At 48.2% G+C, this 20,373-nt stretch overlaps 10 protein-coding genes across 10 annotated transcripts; 6 read left to right on the top strand and 4 right to left on the bottom strand.

Moving 5' to 3' along the window:
- Positions 1-168: 168 nt before the first annotated feature.
- Positions 169-1,445, top strand: ASPWEDRAFT_115904 (cobalamin-independent methionine synthase II family protein; the record flags this gene model as incomplete). The annotated part of the gene is made up of 3 exons (XM_040828615.1): positions 169-358; positions 404-823; positions 871-1,445. 3 exons carry the CDS (start codon positions 169-171, stop codon positions 1,443-1,445), a joined length of 1,185 nt encoding a protein of 394 aa, XP_040687273.1.
- A 143-nt stretch (positions 1,446-1,588) lies between these two features.
- ASPWEDRAFT_116210 (non-canonical purine NTP pyrophosphatase) lies at positions 1,589-2,395 on the top strand (the record flags this gene model as incomplete). Its single annotated transcript, XM_040828641.1, has 6 exons — positions 1,589-1,753; positions 1,804-1,877; positions 1,927-2,071; positions 2,119-2,155; positions 2,204-2,265; positions 2,312-2,395. 6 exons carry the CDS (start codon positions 1,589-1,591, stop codon positions 2,393-2,395), a joined length of 567 nt encoding a protein of 188 aa, XP_040687272.1.
- A 4,900-nt stretch (positions 2,396-7,295) lies between these two features.
- Positions 7,296-7,708, top strand: ASPWEDRAFT_30655 (uncharacterized protein; the record flags this gene model as incomplete). The annotated part of the gene is made up of 2 exons (XM_040833448.1): positions 7,296-7,440; positions 7,491-7,708. 2 exons carry the CDS (start codon positions 7,296-7,298, stop codon positions 7,706-7,708), a joined length of 363 nt encoding a protein of 120 aa, XP_040687271.1.
- A 301-nt stretch (positions 7,709-8,009) lies between these two features.
- Positions 8,010-8,517, bottom strand: ASPWEDRAFT_174993 (uncharacterized protein; the record flags this gene model as incomplete). Its single annotated transcript, XM_040831303.1, has 3 exons — positions 8,010-8,299; positions 8,351-8,432; positions 8,485-8,517. The coding sequence occupies 3 exons, from the start codon at positions 8,515-8,517 to the stop codon at positions 8,010-8,012; spliced, it is 405 nt and encodes a 134-aa protein (XP_040687270.1).
- Positions 8,518-9,400: 883 nt separating this feature from the next.
- ASPWEDRAFT_71083 (uncharacterized protein) lies at positions 9,401-10,397 on the top strand (the record flags this gene model as incomplete). Its single annotated transcript, XM_040839160.1, has 3 exons — positions 9,401-10,212; positions 10,260-10,284; positions 10,373-10,397. The coding sequence occupies exons 1-3, from the start codon at positions 9,405-9,407 to the stop codon at positions 10,395-10,397; spliced, it is 858 nt and encodes a 285-aa protein (XP_040687269.1). The 5' UTR covers positions 9,401-9,404.
- A 313-nt stretch (positions 10,398-10,710) lies between these two features.
- On the bottom strand, positions 10,711-11,520 carry ASPWEDRAFT_30652 (HpcH/HpaI aldolase family protein; the record flags this gene model as incomplete). The annotated part of the gene is made up of 1 exon (XM_040833446.1): positions 10,711-11,520. The coding sequence occupies one exon, from the start codon at positions 11,518-11,520 to the stop codon at positions 10,711-10,713; it is 810 nt and encodes a 269-aa protein (XP_040687268.1).
- Positions 11,521-12,251: 731 nt separating this feature from the next.
- ASPWEDRAFT_53489 (uncharacterized protein) lies at positions 12,252-13,300 on the bottom strand (the record flags this gene model as incomplete). Its single annotated transcript, XM_040837893.1, has 3 exons — positions 12,252-12,596; positions 12,647-12,965; positions 13,020-13,300. 3 exons carry the CDS (start codon positions 13,298-13,300, stop codon positions 12,252-12,254), a joined length of 945 nt encoding a protein of 314 aa, XP_040687267.1.
- Positions 13,301-13,830: 530 nt separating this feature from the next.
- On the top strand, positions 13,831-14,733 carry ASPWEDRAFT_115075 (uncharacterized protein; the record flags this gene model as incomplete). The annotated part of the gene is made up of 1 exon (XM_040828551.1): positions 13,831-14,733. A coding segment is annotated over one exon (903 nt), but the record flags the coding sequence as incomplete, so codon positions are not given.
- A 242-nt stretch (positions 14,734-14,975) lies between these two features.
- ASPWEDRAFT_115897 (uncharacterized protein) lies at positions 14,976-17,334 on the top strand (the record flags this gene model as incomplete). The annotated part of the gene is made up of 8 exons (XM_040828614.1): positions 14,976-15,016; positions 15,071-15,193; positions 15,239-15,465; positions 15,508-16,053; positions 16,107-16,367; positions 16,416-16,591; positions 16,638-16,818; positions 16,862-17,334. The coding sequence occupies 8 exons, from the start codon at positions 14,976-14,978 to the stop codon at positions 17,332-17,334; spliced, it is 2,028 nt and encodes a 675-aa protein (XP_040687265.1).
- A 62-nt stretch (positions 17,335-17,396) lies between these two features.
- ASPWEDRAFT_744953 (uncharacterized protein) lies at positions 17,397-20,180 on the bottom strand (the record flags this gene model as incomplete). The annotated part of the gene is made up of 11 exons (XM_040839485.1): positions 17,397-18,073; positions 18,118-18,451; positions 18,502-18,713; positions 18,759-18,987; positions 19,036-19,286; positions 19,339-19,408; positions 19,458-19,634; positions 19,683-19,765; positions 19,813-19,848; positions 19,895-19,999; positions 20,045-20,180. 11 exons carry the CDS (start codon positions 20,178-20,180, stop codon positions 17,397-17,399), a joined length of 2,310 nt encoding a protein of 769 aa, XP_040687264.1.
- Between the last annotated feature and the right edge of the window lie 193 nt (positions 20,181-20,373).

The following is a 20,373-nucleotide window of genomic DNA, read 5'->3' as shown; positions in this document are numbered from 1 at the left end:
GCAGTTGATTTCGTGTATCTGGTCGGAGTCCGAGTTGGCCCCAAAGGCCGAGCCGGTGGGGGCGATTGACTCATTCAAAGCCGAGGCGGGGATTCAAAAACATTCTGTATTCCAGTCATCCAAATTTTTTCTTTTTTCTTCTCGTATCTTTTTCATCTTCTCTTCATCATGACTGCTCTTGTACGTGCTGAACATCTGGGTTCTCTGCTTCGGCCGCGAGAATTGCTGGAATATCCCAACGTGGCCAGCGAACAGACAAAACGACAGCAACTGGAGGATGACGAAATCACCAAAGTGATCGAGAAGCAGCTCGACTTGGGCTTTGCGTCCATCACGGACGGTGAATACAGACGGTCTTGTAAGTGAACTTAGCTTGCTCATCGCAAAGTCTCATGGAGAATAGTATTCTGGGGATCTTTCTTCGAAGGCCTCGAAGGCTTCGACCAAGTGCCGTTTGACGAGAAGGTTCTCCGCACGTATTTCCCCAGCATCAAAGCCCTTTTGGAATCCGGATACCGTCCAGGAGGTTCGCTTTTGTGCACCGGCAAGATCAAACATCCGGGGACCAACAGCAGCCACCGTCGCGAATTCGAAGCCTTGAAGAGATTGGTGCCGACGGAGGATATTCCCAAGATCAAATTGACCATTCCCGCTCCGAGTTGGTATCATATGCGATTTAAGCACGGCCAGGCATATCTCCCGGGTGTGTATCCATCGGATAAAGAGTATTTTGCCGATTTGGCCGTGGTGTATCAGACGGAGTTGCGTGATTTATATGATGCCGGGTTGAGACGCGTCCAAATAGACGATCCGCAGCTGTCTTGTATGTGATACTGATGGGAGAATGTGCACATCTGCTGACGAGGGTAGATTTCTGCTCTGACGAAATCACTGAAAGCTGGCGAAATGACCCGATCGATAAGGCCCAAGACCCCGACGAACTGCTTGATGGGTACATCCAATGGTACAACCAGTGTTTGAGTCAAGTCCCACCCGACATGCACATCGGCATTCACATCTGTCGAGGCAACTTCACAGACGGTCGGTACTGGTCAAGCGGTGGCTATGACCAGATTGCCAGCAAGCTGTTCAAGTATCTCAACGTCAACACCTACTACTTGGAGTACGATTCCCCACGAGCAGGCGGTTTTGAACCTCTCGGCGACCTTCCTTTGGACAAGAATGCCATTCTGGGCGTAGTGACGACCAAGTCAGCAGAGTTGGAGGCAATTGAAGAGCTTCGTGAGCGAGTCTTGGGAGCAGCGACTGTTATTGCCAAGGGCAACAATGTCTCTGTGGAGGAGGGACTGCAGCGGTTGGGAGTCAGTCCGCAATGCGGGTTTGCGAGTCACTGTCGGGAGGATCGTCTGACGAGGGAGGAGATGTGGGCGAAACTGCAGCTGGTGCGGACATTGGCTGATTCGATTTGGCCAGGGGAGGCTTGAATATAAGTGCTGATTTTGTGTAAATGGTGTTGAGTCTGTATACAGTCTACAAAGCGTAACCCCGCGCTAACCATATCCGGTTAGTGTATGGTAGCCAGGCCAAAATGCCAAAATGAATGAAATCTTCGTCGACACAATTCATAATGAAACCGATAATATTCGTCACTGGCAACCACAACAAGGTCGCCGAGGTCAAGGCCATTCTTGGTGATGCTATCCCAGTGCAGAACCTAGCACTGGATATCCCGGAGATCCAAGGGACGCTGGAGGAGATTGCAAGAGACAAATGCCAACGGGCTGCTCAGATTGTATGCGTTTGTCCCGATTTGTATAGATTTATATTAATTAACATGCATAGATCAATGGACCAGTAGTGATTGAAGATTCCGCCTTGGAGTTTAATGCCATGAAAGGACTGCCAGGTCCATATATGTATGGTCATTCGTGATAATAACATTCATCAATGCTGATGCTTGCGAAGCAAATATTTCCTCGAATCACTGGGCAACGATGGTTTGAATAAACTGCTGGATCCGTATGAAGATAGAAGTGCAGAAGCAGTGTGTACATTTGCCTTTTCTGCAGGACCGGGAAAAGAGCCATTGCTGTTTCAAGGCCGGTTAAAGGTGCGAGACAATTGACTTTAAAATTGGGGTTTGCTGAATTTCAACAGGGCAAGATTGTTCCGTCGCGTGGTCCGCCTATATTTGGTATGTCTTTGTTTGGAATATAATTTCATTATATACTAATGTGGATAGGATGGGAGCCAATCTTTGAGCATCAAGGGGAAACACTGGCTGAGATGGAGCACGATAAGAAGGTACGATCATCGGGATTATTCGATATGATGTCAACTGACGAAGCAGAACAAATTGTCCCATCGATACCAGGCTCTGTTCGAATTCCAGCAATGGCTGAGCCAGGAGGAACCGGTTCGCCTACTTGAATAATTAACCAATAGAACGTAGCGAGTTGAAATTGAGATGGCATCATTTCTGTCTATATTAATCTAATACCATAGAGTCAAAATCAGTTGCTTTTCTAACAAGTCCATGGCTGTCATCAAGGCAAGAAGCCCCACTGTCAATGCAGAACCGGCAAATATCAAAATCACCACCAAGGCAAACATCGCAGTGAAAGTGATGATCGCTTTTTGATATCCTCACGAGGCATATATCGCAAAAAGCATGGCCATGGTTCATTTTTGATTCCATCGTATCCGAAGAGATAGCACAAGTCTTTGTATCGGTAGTGATGCCCCTGCCCAAGAGAAGATTCACTATATCTCCATGCCCCCTTATTTGCGCCTCAAAGAGCGCATCGCGGCCGTATATATCTCGATCGCTTGTATTGACAGTATTCGTACTAAGCAGTATACGAGCTATCGCCAAGTGTCCTGCGGCTGCAGCACCCATCAACGGTGTTCTGCCAAATCTGTCTCTGGAATTTGGGTCCGAGGCAGTTTCCAAAAGGAGCTTTGTGACCTTCTCATGGCCATTTGCCGTAGAATATGATAGAGGGGTTCGACCGTGATGATTCCTATAATGCGGATCACATCCGGAGTTGAGTAGCAGCTTGAATATTGTCTCGCGGCCTTTTTCCGCCGCCAGCAGAAGAGGAGTGAGGTCATATTTGGGATCGCGAAACTCTATATCAGCTCCATTTCTTACTAGAAATTCGACTACAGCTTCATGGCCTATCATGACTGCCCACCCTAATGGGGTTAGGCCATGTCCAGGATTCGTAGATTGCAAATTAGCACCATGCTTCAACAAGAGCTGGACCATGTCTTCGTTACCGTTATAAGTGGCGTATAACAGCGGTCTTTGGCCATCACCATCTTCTTGGTCTGGATGAGCCCCATGGTCAAGGAGAGATTGAACGACTTCTTCATGACCATTATCAACCGCCCATGAAAGTGGGGTCCGGCCATGATTATCCTGGCTTTCTAGATCAACACCTTTTGACAATAAGAGCATGACTACTTCGTCATGACCGTTGCCAGCTGCCCAACTAAGTGCAGTCCAACCAGACTCAGTATCCTTGGTTTCGGGATCGGCATTGAACTCGAGCAAGACATTGACAGTGGAGACATGGCCATTTGCAGCCGCCAATGCCAACGGGGTTCGACCGGCGTTATCTTCGGAGTTTGGATCGGCGCCTTCTTCCAAAAGCATCTTGACTACCTCATCATGGCCGTTTTCAGATGTAAGTGCTAGTGCAGTTAGGCCGTCATTGTCCTTGGAGTCGGGATCATGGAATCGGTCTAGCAACAGCCGAACTACTTTCACTTGGCCATTTTTTGCTGCCCAGGACAATGGCATCTGCCCAGTAGAATCGGGAGAATTGCATATACTTTCGTTTGCAATTAAATATCTCAGAGTAGTCTCCAGTCCAAAATGTGCTGCCAGATGAACTCCTGTTACACTTCTTGGTGCTTGGTGGATTCGTCTAATCACTTGTGGGTACCCGATTAATGTGACGAGGGCTTGAGCACAAGAAGATACTTTGCCTTCGTCAACCAGAAGATTGAGGATCCATTCTTGCTCGACAGCCTGCATGCGTGTGTGGTAGCCCCAATACTGCGAGCAATAGTCGTACAGTGGATATTCCTGTAGGCGGTTTTCGAAATCATGATCGGTTGCACATAGTCCAGACTCAAAAACATCATAAGACAGATATGCGATGCACACCCGTGTAATGCCATAGTGGGCACTAGAGAACCACCTTATCCATGTTCGTTCGAAATATTCCTGGGTAGTATAGTGAACTAGTCGAATGACGCAGCTTTCTTCATCAATTGTTACCAGACCAGCGCAGGCATTTAATATGTCTTCGGCATCAGGGAGGTTGTCTTGGTCAAATTCTGACTCTTCAATTTCAACGGCTAGTGCGTGTTGAAGTTCGAATATGGTCAGTGGCCTTTGCGCACAAGTGATCCACGAAAGAACTTGATTTGCCATTTCTTTTTGGTCTGTAACCTGACACTCGATTCTTTGCATAGCGTCTTCATAGGCAACATCATATGCGTCTGTTCCACATGGTAGCTTGTTGAGTGTATTCTTGATAGCCTTGGGTGACCGTTTTCCAATAAGTGAGGAAAGATGGAGATGGGCGAGGAGAAACCTGTAAGATCAGTTTGGAACTGCTGCAGGGATAGAGAATACTCACATTCCATCTACAGATTCACTGATCGCTTCAATAATTTCATTCTGCAGCTGGCTATTTCGCGATACAAAAGAAGGTAGCTGGTGTAGATGGCTTAGCAGATATGACTGCACATCCTCATTTCTGGCACGGATCTCCTGGATCAAACTGTTTTCGAAGGCCGACTGAATTACTGGATTGTGCCTTGATGTTGCAAAGAGGTTTATATTATGCTTCGATTGCATGTTGAACAGCTCTGTTAGGAATTTGGTCAACGATCCACTGGTCATGTTATATTCATCCAAGGCATCGACCATAATGAAGACCCGTGAGTAACTGGCAGTAACAGAATACAGGATCCTCAACAATTCATCCAGACTTGGGCGCGTTCCTGTATTTCGATGATGGTTATAAAGCGATCTCACAGTGTCGGGGAAAAGTGGTTGTCTCTGGGCCAACTGTTTCAGTAAGCTTGCAGCAAGATCTTCCAGCCTCTGCTCATGATGCCGTCGGAAGTTGCAGTATAGGTATGCAATTCCAATACTCGGATTGTGACTGAATTTCTTTTCAAGATGGTCAATTACAACTGACGTGAGAACTGTTTTTCCTGCCCCGGGAATGCCGGGACAAAAGAGCGTCTGCTTTTCGTTATCCAACCACTGCTTGAATACCTTGGTGTTTAATAGCCATTGCCCAGTGCCTGCTTGTCGCCGATTCAGAATATCACTCTGCTGGGCGGCATAACTGATTGGGGCGAGCCAGTTGATGATCTCTTGTCGAACTTGGTTGTCCAGTGTGTTGTTGATTTGATCGACTCCCTCCTGAATGGCAAAAACGACATGGCTATGCAGTCAGTATATTAACAGGAATCAAAATCAGATTGCATACCTGGTGAGACCAGCAAGAAAGAGATTGAACACTTTAATATTCCCGTGTATCCGTTGCTGAACCGAATTGATCTCGGATTGATCCCACTTTATTCGCTTCCATACTCGTCGCGAAGTGCCAGCCAACCCTTTGTCGGGGCCTAATTCCTGGTATCGGTCGAGAACGTCCTCGAGTTCTTGCAAGACGCAGTGACAGTCATGGGAGATATTATTCAAATGCTTCTGTTGCCGATCGTCGAGGCCAGCTTCGAAATGGAAATCCTCGATGTCGCGAAGGACATTGGACAGAGTCTTTGTGCTGCGCTGGTGAGAATCTACTCTTTGAACCTGGGACATCACCTACTCGTCTGAGACCGCCTTGAATTGTGCTGGCGCATTGATGAAACGCTTTCTCACATTGTTGGTAAGCTTCAAAATCGCAAGGAAATCGCCAACTCCGTAGCCAAAACTCATTGTTGATGGACAGTGTTGAAGGTCAAGAAGTGGCAGTTGGGGACGTCGCGATGCGGGGTAAAAAACGCCGCCATCTTCTGTCGACAAACCACGAACGCGATCTCTTTTGCCCCTCCATCTCACTCTATCCCGACTGTCAGACTTCAACTGCATTACTTCGGAATCCCGCAATTTCTGATGTTGACTTCAAAAACTGAATTCGCATGTTAGGCTCCCAGACGGACCTCCGAGTAACTAGCGCATAGAGCCAATATGAGAACGGAATGGCTTCAGCGACGGCGTTTGGCCCGAGAAGCCCGATGAAGGATCTCCTGGATTGGCGACATGAACAGCCTACGCGGAATTCAACAAGTCTATTGAGAGACTTCCACTGGAAACGTCCGTCTTATTGAACTCTGAGACTGCAACGCCATGCCGACGGCGGCCTTTTGAAATCGTGCCCAGTGTTGGTCATATACTGTACCATGGGAGGGTCCAGGCTACGTAGAAGATCCGTGGGCTGAGGGGCCCCAACAGTACTATCCCGGTCTATTCCAGATCAAATTGGAATGTGTTCTGAATGTGCTACGCTGTGCTGCTAACCAGGCCACGCAGTAGATGCTAGTGCTTCGGCTTATGGTACTCAATGCTGAACCCCATGTTATGTATCGGCTGTGGTGTGTTCGTTGTTAGGTAAAATCCCCGACATCGGTTTCGATATAAAACAGCCAAATACACGGCCACATGTGTTGGTTCAGTGGAGTTTCAACCTTCGGATGGTATTCTGAATTGCTGGAGAAAGGCCGCGACTAAATACGGAAATGCCAGCCTAGATGGTGAGGTTAGTTGTGTCTATTTCTGGCCGAAACATGAAGTGACTGGCAGCTGTCAACATGATCGAATGCCGGATTCTCCTTCTGTCCTGGGACAGAGGAATAGGACGGCGCTATATCTGACGCGCAGTAGAGAAACGAGAGGGGATATCCAACTTGACACCATTTTCGTCATTGTTGCCTTGATTCGCCCTCACTTCTCTGTTACTATCTCTACCAACTATTGTTTGCTCTCTTTCACTATTTTCTCATTGTAAACAGCAGCATCGCCCAGTGTGGAAAGCTGCCTGGGACCTTTGTGTTCCCCAGCAACAAGTGAATAAACCAACACAACACAACACAACCTCTTTCTTTTCGACTTCTTCTACCTCCTCTTTTATCTCTCCGACTATCTCTCCCTTTCTTTATCCTTTGACATCCTCTTCTGTTTCCCTCTTCATCCCTATTTTTCTACTCTTCACAATCCTTCCATTCTCTTTGTTTATCATCTACAACCCTATACCCCGTACTCCTCCTCCCAAACCTCGACTCATTGCAGATCAACTAGCAAAATGCGCTGGACTCAGGAGAACGAACAGATTGTATTTCCCCTCTACCCTGACTACCAGTTCAAATCTAACGTGAACCAGCTCTGGAAAACAATATTCGAAACCCAAAGCTTCCACATTGATTTGGACAAACTCTCCAAGGCCTGGCGTAAGTCTTTCGCTACTTCATACCAACAAAAATACTGACATTGATTCCAGCCGGCGAAGACAAGCCCAGCCCCAAAGCCCTCGAGGGCCAGCTCTCGAAGTACCGCAAGAATCTCAAGGGAGACAATACAATCACGTTCAGCTTGGGTTCCAAGCGCTCTGCAAATTCCGAGTCGGGTCCTCCCCGCAAGCGACGCGCGACCAAGAAAGCCGTGGCGCAGGCAGAGGATATTGCGAAGGAGACTTCGAATAATGCCGAGGATTTCTAGATCGGATTTGGCCGAGATGGAGGGCGGGATCGGCAATTAACTTCTTTTTGTTTTATTTTTCGTTTTTTCGGTGTCTAGGACTGGATCCTACAAGGCAGGAGATCTTCCCGGTGAGAAATGAGCAGGGCTAGAGTGAAGAGAACTTATAATGAAGCACGTATCTACAGTTTGAATGCAAGTTGATCAGGATGCGTTCGAATTATTCCACGTCGTCATCTGCTGAAAGACCGTAGCCGTCACTGTCCTAACAAGACGGATAAACTAGCCACCCACTTGCAAACTTCCAAAGACCAGCACTGCCCTAGATCTCATCTTCACACTCCTCCTTGATTCCAGCCTTGGTATCCTTGCCCTCTTCCTTCTTCACAAACCCAGCTACATCATTCGAGTCAACATCCTCCTCGGTGTCGACATTCTTCTGCTTCTTCGACGAAGCACCAGCGGGACAACCGGGTTTGCGCTTCAAAGGTGTACCAGCAAGCACAGGAGCAGGAGAACCATCACCTTCACTGGCAGCGCCGGGGGAAGAGGACTCTTCGGCCTGCTTCCTAAGGCGTACGATGCGGTTCTTGACGGCGCCGACGAGACAGTCTGTTCTTTTGTTAGCCTGGCATGATCTTGTAAGATGTTCGAAATACATACCTGGGCCCATGAATTCAGCAAGTTTGGCGTAGTCGATGTTCAATTTGGCATCTTTGAGCTGGTTGAGGACACCAAGGAAGAGCTGGAGGAGTTCTGTGTTAGTCGAAGATGGCAGACGCTGGGGTGGTACGTACCTTGGCATCGGCATCGGAATTCCAGATCACCATGATGACAGTTGATCTGAGGTTCAATATGGGTGATTCGAGAGTATCTCGGTTTGAGGAGTTGGTATAAATGTGTGTTGGGTGTGAGTTGTAGTTGTAGGAAGAGAGAAGGTGTGGTGTGTTGATGGGCAAAGGCCAAAGGTGTTTTGTTTATGTGGGGAAACAATGGGAGAGATGCGACAAAGGAAGAGAGGAGAGATCGCAGGCAACTATTTGTATCTGCCAAAAAAACAATGAGAGTCAAGGGGATTTAATGATATCAAGTGGAGAATATCTAAAGAATCCTCCCGCTAGTGAGGGTGTGCTCTCTCACTTGTAGTCTGGCAATGGGTTGAGTATCATTGAGTGTACACCGCTGGTGATGGTTCAGTTCCAGGTCAAGATAAAATGGATTGCCTTGTTTTGATATTCTCAGCCTGCTTTCATATGTGATCAAGGAGAGACTCGAGTTGGGATTTACTTTACCGCTGTCCGATTCGGCCACACTGCTATCGTTGGCATCAAATCAGTAGACAGGGAATAAACATACAATCACACATGCAATGGCCAGAGTGACCACATTGACAATCAACAGGCAAACCTTGCTAGGCAATGAGAACCAGCGGTCTTCAATCATGACCAGCCAGAATATAGCAGAAAGTCCATCTCTTGAGATCTGTTGGCGTGCAAAACGAGGCCATAGTATTTACAACTGAACCAACTGCCAAAGAGCGAAACTCTACATAAAGTCAGCGATGCGATCAGGCTTTCGAAATGAAAATAGAAATAAGTGGTTGTGGATGGGATATAGGATTGGATGTGACAAGTCCACGTGGCAAAGAATAAACATAAAATCTGTTTATAAAACGGGTTCAACCAATCCATCTCCATCCGCAATGCAAGTATCGAGAATGGGATCATCGTTGTTAGACAACCTGCCTGCAGAGATAAAAACATATATTTTCTATCACATTCCAGATTTTCCCTCCCTCAAATCCCTGGTTCTTTCCTCTCCCTCATTCCACGCAATCTATCGATCTCAACGAAAACACTTTTTATCCACTGTGATTCAGAGATGCGTTCAACTGCCCGTCATGGTCGATGCCATCGCTTTCCTGACTGCCTTACGAGGCCAACAAGAACGAACACGCCTCGTCATTCCCCCTCGCAAAGCACTCGATGACTTTTTATCCCACTACCATCTACTGCGTGCAGTACTTCAGGCACCAGTGTCCCTGATCGAACACGAATACAAGGGCCCGGAAGTGAATACCTCCGATGTTTTTCCAAATCTGGCTGAAGATGACTTGATCGAGATGGCTCACCTTCACCACATTGTACTCTTCCTGACTTCTAAGATGGCCAACGACTGTTGTCAACATAGACCGAATGCAGAAACTCTTGATGAAGGTAGTATAATACTGGCACCATCTGAATCATTCCGTATCCAACGCGCTTTCTATCGACTGGAGATCTTCCGCCTGCTATTTAACACTCAAGGTCTGGTGTTGAATGATGGGGAGCCATTCTCAAAAGAAGAGGTTTTGAGTCCATCAGACCAATCCGATCTATTTCTTACGATTTTCAGTCCATGGGAGATGGAAGAGATTCAATGCATTCGAGAGTTCATATACCGGGTGTATGAAACCCTTCCAGGGGCATCCGACATGGAAACTGAGTTTGAAAAGAAGCACTTTCCTGGTGCGATCCCAGATGAGTGTATGTATAGTTCTTTTACTATGGTCCACATATACTAACTGGCTTAGTTGTCATTGATGACCGCCATAGAGAGTGCGTGATGAGTTTTGGACTTGAATTTCTGCATCGTTGGATCCGTGTATCTCAAATCCCCAACCCAGAGGAACGACTGGAAGAACAGTTCAGAATGGTCCGCGGTCAAGTGACGGGGCTTTCCCCATTCTCGCTAAATGAAGCCTTTCGAACTCCGCTTCCCGCTGAATATTACATCTACTACGCCATGGAGGCAGATGGCAAAACATTTGTATCCGATGCAGACTGGAATAGCCCCAATCTGGCATGGACATGGGCTGTCGATGGCGATAATGAAGATGCATCTATTGATCTTTTGCGGTCTTGTGATTTTAAGCTTCGACGTTGGGGATATGTGTTTTGGGGAAAGGATCGCCTAAGGGAGTGGGATGTAGAGGAGAGGGTGAGGAAAGAATATGCATGGCTCAACTATTAACAAAAGTCTCTTCATTTCGCTGCATTAAACGCCTGATTGAACACTTTGCAGATGCCGACCATGTCTGTCATGGCACTGACCATGTGGAATCCTCTGTTTGCATATTCCTTTGCCTGTTCGCCAGTGTCACAGTATATTCCCGTCGCTTTCCCAGCTTCTTGAGCAGCTTCGTGAATGGATTGAATTGCATCAACAAGCTCCTGGTCCATCTCATCCGGACTGGAGATAGGATGGCCGATATTCATCCCCAGATCGAAAGGTCCAATGAACAACACATCGATCCCCGGCACTGCAGCGATTTCCTTGACATTCTCCAACGCCCCTTTGGTCTCGATCTGTACGGCAATGACGAGTGAATCGTTGGCCTGCTGTGCGTATTCTCTGCCGGTCAACTGCCTCACATTGCCACCGTGCGGATGCTGCTCGACAAACTTTTCCACAGCCAGTAGACTCTCAAACCCTCGGTTACCAGTGGGAGGTAACTTGGAGTATCGCGCGATGTTCTTTGCATCATCAACTGTTTCCAAAACAGGGACAAGAATGCCATGCGCTCCGGAATCCAAGGCACGTTTGATCATCCAGTGTTGTCCTTCGGGGACGCGTACAATAGGCGAGACGCCACACGCTGCGGCAGCAGCCACAATCTCATGCATCGAATCGTCTGAGAGATTCCCGTGTTCGAGGTCTATCAAAAGCCAGTCGATGTTCGGTGCAGATCGGCAGATGACTCTGGTGAGGTTCGTGCCAGGGAGCATCTGCCAGGCGCCAAAGGAGGGAGTGCCCTTTCTGAGGGATTTCTGGAGGCGATTCGCTGCTTGCATTGTGAGGATGTTCAATGAGAAGTTTTCTGGAATGAGAGTAAACTATAACAGAATGGCTTTTGTAACTGGTCTGGCAGACAATACAAGGGAGAACTTGGAGGTGTGGTCCATCCCCTTTGTATATTCTCTCATCATTGGTGCTCATGCATCGGCTATTTCGGGTTGCCTCATTATCTACACTACAATCGGATTGCCTTCCCGAATCCACCAACACATCAGTGTATACGGGTTCTACATGTTGTGTCTTTTCTCGGAGATACATGACAGAACCTCACGTCCGAGCCGACCGAGCCGACCGAATATGCAACTTTTGATGTATCGCTTCTTTTGGCCATATTCGTGCACTTTCCATGGCTGGGAACGATCGAGTTTCAGGTTGTTTAGTCTTGGTATTATTATCCTCTTCAACGTATTCGATTATCCTCGATTATCCAGATAGATAGAGTGGATCACAACTTTGTCAGCCAGATGTTAGGCGTGTATAACTAGCTAGCATTGCACCTGGGTAGGAAGTTTTCTTGACACAGAGACAGAGTATGAGTGACATGAGAGGTAGAACATTAGGATTTGATATTATAGATCCCAACGATGGATTATGAATGAAGTTGATTTGGATAACACTACTTTTATACCAAAGAGCACTCGTTGGGTTACTTGTAACATCACCATTATCATCATGACTAGAATTCAAACAATTCAATCAATACATCATCAAGATAACAACATCCAAGCTATACAAGAAGCTCTGCAATCGTAGAATCCATAAAGTCCCTCTGCTCCTTCAGAATCCTCTTGACTTCCACCGTGTCAAACGGACGGTTGGCTCTCTCCCGCTGTCTTTCCTTCTTCTGCAACTCTCGAAGCCTTTCCTGCAGAATCTCAACTCGATACTCGATGAACTGGGCATACAGTTCCGATGCATTACTGATGGGACGCACACCAGTCAGCACGCTTTCGTCTTTGATAAATGGCGACTTTGGCCGGAACGAGGTGATCATGCTGATACGCTCACGGCCACCGAGTGCTTTGAGTGCTTGATGTTCGATATATCGTCCTTGCATGACAACAGCAGTTCCCTGTAGACAGTGAGATATGGATATTTTGAATAGATTCAGAAAGTACATACCATTGCAGGACCGCGCACTTTCATAATCTCCCCGCTGGCCGTCTTCAGGGCAGTCTCTCCACCCGTCATACCGGTGCAGTCAGAGAGCATGGTGACACAGACAAAAGGATAGCTATCGCGGTGCCACGCAAAAACTGGCAGTCCATCATCAGAGTCAGATGTACCGTTGTTTGTAATTGCTACAGTTTGATCGTTCACGGAGATATTGATGGCAGCGATTTCATAATCCATCGCGGGAATAAGGTCAACACCAGCCACTTCGGACATTCTGGCAAGAAGATCGGACGAGTTCCAGGCATCACAGGTGAATGGTGCTCGCCTTAAACAAGAGAGAATCAGCGGTTGCCGTCAATACACAGGATCAGTGACATACGCAGGACCCATTCCCCGAATGGTATTCTTGATAAAAGGCGATGTATATCGACAGTTCTCCAAAACAGGGAGACTGAAGATCTCCGCTCTCATCTGTCGAATGGCTTCTTCCGTAAAGAGCTGGAAAGGCGCCGTCACTGCAGTAGGGGAGATTCCCTGGCCATCCAGTCCGATCTCTTCCATGGTGTAGATTTTGCTGGGAGGACTGAAGTTGAGGTGCTTCTTCGGGTCAAAGCATTGTTTGTCTGCTATCTGGGCCTCGTCAACTAAGAACTGGGGCATTTTGTTTGTTGGGCGAATGGCTCTTTGTGTCGTTGTCAAGTGAGCCACTTGAGGCGGTGCTGATACGACTGCGGTCTGCGTCATGTTGTACGGGATAGAGTAAGATATCTTTGAATATGAATTGATGGTTTAGTTGATTTGTCTTGATATGAGATATTGAGTGGTAGATATATCCCTTTTGAGTCCGAGAATCATGCCTCATCTGCTATATCGACAGCATATCGATCCTGTCCTCGTGGCCATCTGGACCCGATATTCCCGAATCTTCTCACTGCCATACCCTCGGCTTTCTGAATATCAATCGGATACGACAGATCGGTCTTCTCGGATGGAACGAGAGACGTGACCAGATACACTGAAAGAAGTAGACTCTCCACCGCAAAACATATACAAACACAGTTAGAACCCTCGGTGAAAGATGCGCTTGAGCCATCTTGACTCGCTGGAGATATCCAACCTGGGTGCTCCGAAGATGTGGCTGATCTCCATGGCTATAAATCAGTGGCTTCCTCCTACTGCAGTATCTGTTCTCAGAGGCAAAGCATCCTCGAGTCTACGTGAAAAGCGCATTCATCACCGTCTTCTGGCGCTTCTTCTTCTTCTACATCATGGGCGCCCTCTGTGTTGGCGTGCTCATCGCATACAACGACCCAACCCTCGTGTCCATCTTTATCACCAACGCCAGCGATGGCGCTGAGGGATCCTCGCCATTCATCATTGCAATGCAGAATCTCAATATGAGTGGACTGCCACACCTGACGAATGCACTTCTCGTGACGACCATCTTCTCCGCTGGCAACAGCTACATGTACGCCGCCAGTCGCAGTCTGTATGGCCTCGCGGTGGACGGCAGAGCTCCACACTTTCTGGCCAAATGCACCAAGAAAGGAGTGCCCATATACTGCGTCATGGTCGTGATGTGCTTCCCTCTGCTGTCGCTGCTTCAACTGGGCAACGGATCCTCGCAAGCACTCACCTGGCTCACCAATCTCATTACTGCCGGGGGCATCATCAACTATATTGTCGTCTCGGTGACGTATATCTTCTTCTACTGGGCCTGTCAGACACAAAACGTCGATCGCGCCAAGTTCCCATACTACGGACGATTCCAGCCATACAGCGCCTGGATCGGACTGGTTGGGGAGTCGCTGATTGTGATTTTCTACGGTTACGCCAGCTTCACCCCGTGGGATGTCTCCAACTTTTTCACGCATTACGCGATGCTCATCGTGGCTGTTATTACGTATTCCTTCTGGAAACTCGCCTATCGCACCAAGGTTGCGAGGGCCCAAGAGGCAGATTTGATCTGGGAGCGACCGCTGGTTGATGCTTATGAGGCGGTGGTAACATCGCCTCCTGTTGGGTTCTGGGCTGAGATACTTCAGATGGTTGGATGGAAAGATCCCAAGAGGCAGAGTGGAGATACAGCCTAGTATTCAGTGCGCATTGCAATCCCAGATGTCACTAGTATGACGCATCATCCGAAGAACCCGAGATAAGAGAGACTTTCGGATCTATCGGGTGTGATAGTCGTAGACGGTAATATCTCCAATTGTTATCTTCCCCTCATTGTTTGGTCAAGTGCGGGGTCGACAAGGACCGGAGATAGCTTCATTTCCCAAACAATGTCCATCTTTCAACCTCATTCTTCCTGCTTCTATAGCTGCTTGATAAAATGCAGACAGACCGTCGCAAAGCAAGAAGGACGTCAAATGCGTAAGCGCTTACCATCAACAATCTTCGCGGCATGGAGAGCTGACATAATGGCAGATGCATCGCATGCAGGCATAGCAAGATCAAATGCTCTGGAAATGAGCCCTGCAACAACTGCCAGCGGCGAATGATACACTGCGAGTTTGCTGAAGGAGTCAACAAGATTATCGTGTCAGAAAGGTTCGTCGCTTGGACCTTTACCACGATGGATGATAACACATCCAGATATCTTCGGGAATTGGAGAGACAGGTTCAAGAGCATCAAAAGAACAATCACAATGTTCCTTCTCCGTCATTATCGCAATCAGATACAATCGACACTGCTGGGATGCCTTTGGATGTTGCAGAAGAATCACCACCGGCCACTGGCTATGCGCGTAGTATCTGGACGAATCCATTTACATTACCCTCAACGACGATTAAAAACACAAAACCAAACAGACGACACTGGAGTAAGTCATCGTATTGATGTTTCTTCAGGTACTGACAAACAGTCTGGCTGGCTCCGTCGTCCACCTGGTCGTTTACTGCTCGCCTCACCATCATGATGACCGAAAAGCTGCACAACAAGTATCCAGATCACGCCCCTGTCCTGTTAGAAAGAGAGATCTATCCTCTCCAGCTGTCTCGATGTGCCGCAAATGATCCTCCAGATACCAGTCGTCTTCCTTCTCTCGACCACGCTTTGTATCTGTTCAATATAGCAAAATTCCACCTCGGCCAGAACTATCAATTCTTCAATGAGGGGCTGTTTGTCAGCCGTCTTCGGGAATTTTATCACGGCGACGCTGCCAGTATCGTGAATGAAGATAGACTCTGGTTTATTCAACTGTTGTTGGTTTTTGCTTTTGGGACAGCATTTCGTCTGGGATCACGAAACAAAGACCCGCCAGGTTCGACCTTTTTTGTCCGTGCCATGTCGCTGATGCCAGAACATATCTCCTTGTGGAAGCATAGTGTGGTGGCGATCGAGGTTCTCGCCTTGGCTGGGTTGTATCTATACTCCATCGACCAAAGAGAAGCGGCGCATATATATGCAAGTGATCTTTCTCTTCTGATGATACCTGCTAACTCAGACAGGTCGGCCAGGCAGTCCGAATAGCACAGTTTGAAGGCCTTCACACCCAGCTCCCTGACGATCAACTCGGTGCTGAAACAGTGACCCGATGTCGTAATCTGTGGTGGACGTTGTACATCATGGACAGCCATTTCTCCTCATCGGTCGGGCTTCCCACGACGACGCAGGATAGCGATATCAGCACTTCGATTGAGCCGTCGAGTAGATGCTCTCATAAGGAGGTTATTCTCAGTCTCCAGGCGAAACTGTCGCGGTTACTATCGTTTATCATGGCCAGTAGGTTCAGTCAGCGTCCATTCAAGTACTATGTCTAACATTATTCAGCGGTATACAAATCGGAAAAGACTCAATTGGGAGTGTTTCTAGATACGACACGGTCTATTCTACACTCGCTGGCTGGGCATGCTGAAGAGGTTGAGAGGATGGTCCATTCCAGATTTCGAAACTCCGTTGATAGAACACCGAATGGGACGAGGCATATCACCCTGCTATATCACCAGGTCAGTAAAGTAATCCTACACAATGGCTCATTCTAATTATAAAAAGTGTGTAATTGTCGCCACACGCCCTCTTCTTCTCTCTGTTCTCAAAGAGTGGTTTGAGAATGACAGCCACGAGAGAGAAGATTGGCAGGACTTTCTCACTCCCACAGAGACATTGATTTCGATCGGCATTAAATCAGCCGACAAGACACTCCAGATATTATCTGAAGATGATGGCCTTCTTGGTTAGTTCTTCTCCTCTGTCGTTAATATCTGCTAACTGAACAGAGGTATTCCTGCCATACGACCTCGAATTCACATACGCAGCCACTCTCCATCTGGCCATTGCCAACACCCTCTTCCCAAAGGGTAACGACCACGCATACAGCCAAAAGGCCCATCTAATATTGGACGAGATGATAGCCAAAGGAAACAAAGTAGCCGAAGTGCGCAAGGCGGAATTGTCTCACCTTGAAGCTCTCCTTGAGCAATTGGCTGCGCGTGCAAAATCACAAGGCTTTCAGACTCTGACGTTGTCCAATAGTCCAAGGGCGGAGCAGGAAAATCACACTGGTGATGGTGAAATTAATGCTTCGGTGATAGAGAGTGAGGCCTTGCGGACAGATGCGCTGTCAAGTGATATTGAGTTTCTCAACGATATTGGCATTTCGTCGTATGAGTTTTATTCCATCGTGGATCAAATCGCAAATCCGGATTTGCCATTCAGTATTCTGGATTCCAGGCCGAGTGGGGAGTCATAACGTATGTGTATAGTATCATAATTATATATTATCTTTTAAGCATACAAATAAATCCAGAAAATCTATCCCCACAGCTTCGACCGTCTGTGGTTGGTGATCAGCTCCAATAGGGCAGTCTGCAGTCGAGATGCGCCATCTTCCGAAGTCTGATGATGGAAGACCAGTCGGCCATTAGGGAACGCTGAAAGCCCATGCTTTTTACAATAATTGACGATCTGTTCTCCAGGGAGATCCATCTTCTTCAGGTCCAGCACGATCATGTTGGTATTGACAGGCAGCAAGAACTCATATCCGATTCCACAGAGATAGTCAGCCACTCGGCGAGTCAGGGTGTGCACTCGAGGGAGCTCAGGGAGATTGTGATCCAGCGCAGCCGAGGCAGCAGCAGCCATCATGCCAGCCTGTCTGGTGGCACCGCCAAACATCTTGCGGAACCAGACAGCGCGGTTGATGAATTCTCTGGATCCAACAATGATGCTGCCAATAGGGGCTCCCACGCCCTTGGAGAGACAGAGACTGGCGGTGTCAAAGTTGGCAAGGTAGTCTCTCATATCGACTCCTTCGGCCGCCACTGCTTCGAATAGTCTGGCGCCGTCAAGGTGCATAGCGATTCGTGGCCGGCCTGGTGGAACGGGGACACTGCGCACATGGTTGGAGATGGAGCGGGCGTCTTGGATGGGGAGGATGGTGCCGCTCAGGGTGTTCTCGAGGGAGACAACGCGGGTGGGTGGGAAATGGACTGAGAGCGTTAGACCTGACAAGACAGTGGATGAAGGAACATACAGTTATCTTCTAGAACGATGCGGTCTCTTATATCCTCCAGCGTCAGATGCACTCCGTTCTTAGGCTCGACTCCAGTCACAGTGGCCTGCGAGAGAACAGGAATGGCGCCTGTCTCCCAGCACTGGACATGGGCACGATAGTCGAGCAGGATGGTATGAGGGGGCTGGTGCAGATGAGTGCGCAGGCATATCTGGTTGCCCATCGTGCCAGACGGTACAAACAGCGCTGCTCCTTTGCCTGTCATCCGGGCGATCTTGTCTTGCAACTCGTTAACTGCGGAATCGCCGTTCTCATCGTAGATGTTGTCTCCAAAGGTGGCAGCGTTTACAATTGCCTAGAATTCGATCATCAACATCAACTCATCTATATAAACAGTAGACTCACCTGCATAACTGGCTCAGTTGGAACAGTCACCGTGTCTGAACGGAAATCGCCTCCAGCCTTCTCAATGGCCTGCTGGAGAGTCGGCGACACGACATTGCCGGGTTTGCCAGGCTGGTAGAGACTGGGTGTTTCCGGATCTCTCAGACCGGGGCGCTCAGGATATCTGGATAGCTGGTCTCCGATCTTCAACACGGCTCGACCTTGCATTTGGCCTGACAACTGTTAGTGATGGACTCCCATATATTGTTCGAACATGCCTCGGTCCATCATTTCAAAGATACGGGGGAGCTCTGCAAAGCCGACCACCTTGGGCTGCACTTTGATTCCCACCCGAGCAAGAACTGCCAGTGCCTCTTCTGTTTCTTGTCGGTTGCCACCATAGGATCCTTTGATGTTGACCTTGGAAGTCACCATGGAAAAGATATCAGTCGACATTTTGCCTGGAGGGAGGCCAACTGCGACGACAGTGCCTCCAGGGCGAATGTACTAGAGCCAGTCAGTATACAATTGCATACTTGGATCATGGAGTTGTACACCCAATGCTTGGCGAAACGGCTCTTCCACCGAAGACACAATGACAGCAGCATGGGGTCCTCCATTGGTGATACTCTTCACCTCACTGACCACATCTGGGGATCTATAGTCAGCATAGTAGTCTACTCCCAGCTCACCCAGACACATCGCTCTCTTTGCCGTTCCAGACGACAGGGCCAGCACCTTGTATCCCATCCCTTTGGCATACTGGCAGGCCAATGCTCCCAGTCCTCCGCCGGCACCGATAATGGCTGATATCGTCAGTAAGAGAATCATGCAGGTCACTGCAAGGTGGCTGCTTACCGACAGTTTGTCCCGGTTTGAGATCTGCCTCGAGCAGAGCTTTGTAGACAGTGATACCCGCACAAAGGACCTTATTCCGTAATTAGTATCGAGTAGATATCATATTAGAAAGAACCCACTGGAGCCGCAGTTTCCAACGGAATACCAACGGGAATGCGGACTGTATTCTCTGCTTTGGCAATGGCGTACTGTTGAAAGGTGCCGTCGACGTTGCATCCAGACAGTTGCGTTCCCGGACACAGAGGCTGGTTGCCTGCGATACAGAACTCGCAGGAGCCGCAGGTTCTATTAAGCCACTATATCTGTATCAATATGGCAATGTCATAAGGATGGTATAGTCTCACCGGGATTCCCACTGCATCTCCAATCCGGAGATCATAGACTCTGGATCCTACTGCAGCGACATAGCCTGCGCCCTCATGGCCACCTATATCGTGAGGATTGAATACTACATGCAAGAGAATGAAGACTTACCCACGCAAAAATCCTTTGGTATCACCGGCCAGTCGCCTAGAAGAGTCAGCAATATCCAAATAAGACGGGATTACCAATGAACCTTTCCACGCATGCAAATCGGTGTGACAGACACCCGAGTACTCGATCTTCACCAAGACCTCGTCGGGGGCTGGTTTTGCAACGTGGATTTGCTTCAATTCGATGGCTATATGAGTCAGTCCATGTCTTTCATATCTTTCAATTCGCTTACCGGTGTTGCCAGCATTGGAGACCTGCGCCCACTGGATGGTTGGGGGAGGATATCTACTAGACTGAAGAGTCAGGTTTCCAGCCCATTGGCCTGCTGGCTGGTTGTGGATCATAGTCTCGTTCGATTGAAAGGACATGTTGGCGAGAAGATCCGGGTAGTCGACGAGTATCCAAGCGTAGGATGGTAACTGATTTACCAGTGAAGAACAAATTAATATGAGTCGACCAGTGTTTCAATAGTCTGAATAGCTTCAGCTCATCTATCTTCCCATCCGTCTGGATGCTGTGCGTTTTCCCAAAGCAGCGACTATCTGCCCTCTGCCGATCGTG

Source organism: Aspergillus wentii (genome assembly GCF_001890725.1).
Source record: "Aspergillus wentii DTO 134E9 unplaced genomic scaffold ASPWEscaffold_6, whole genome shotgun sequence".
NCBI lineage: Eukaryota > Fungi > Ascomycota > Eurotiomycetes > Eurotiales > Aspergillaceae > Aspergillus > Aspergillus wentii.
This window is presented reverse-complemented; position numbering and strand designations above follow the sequence as displayed.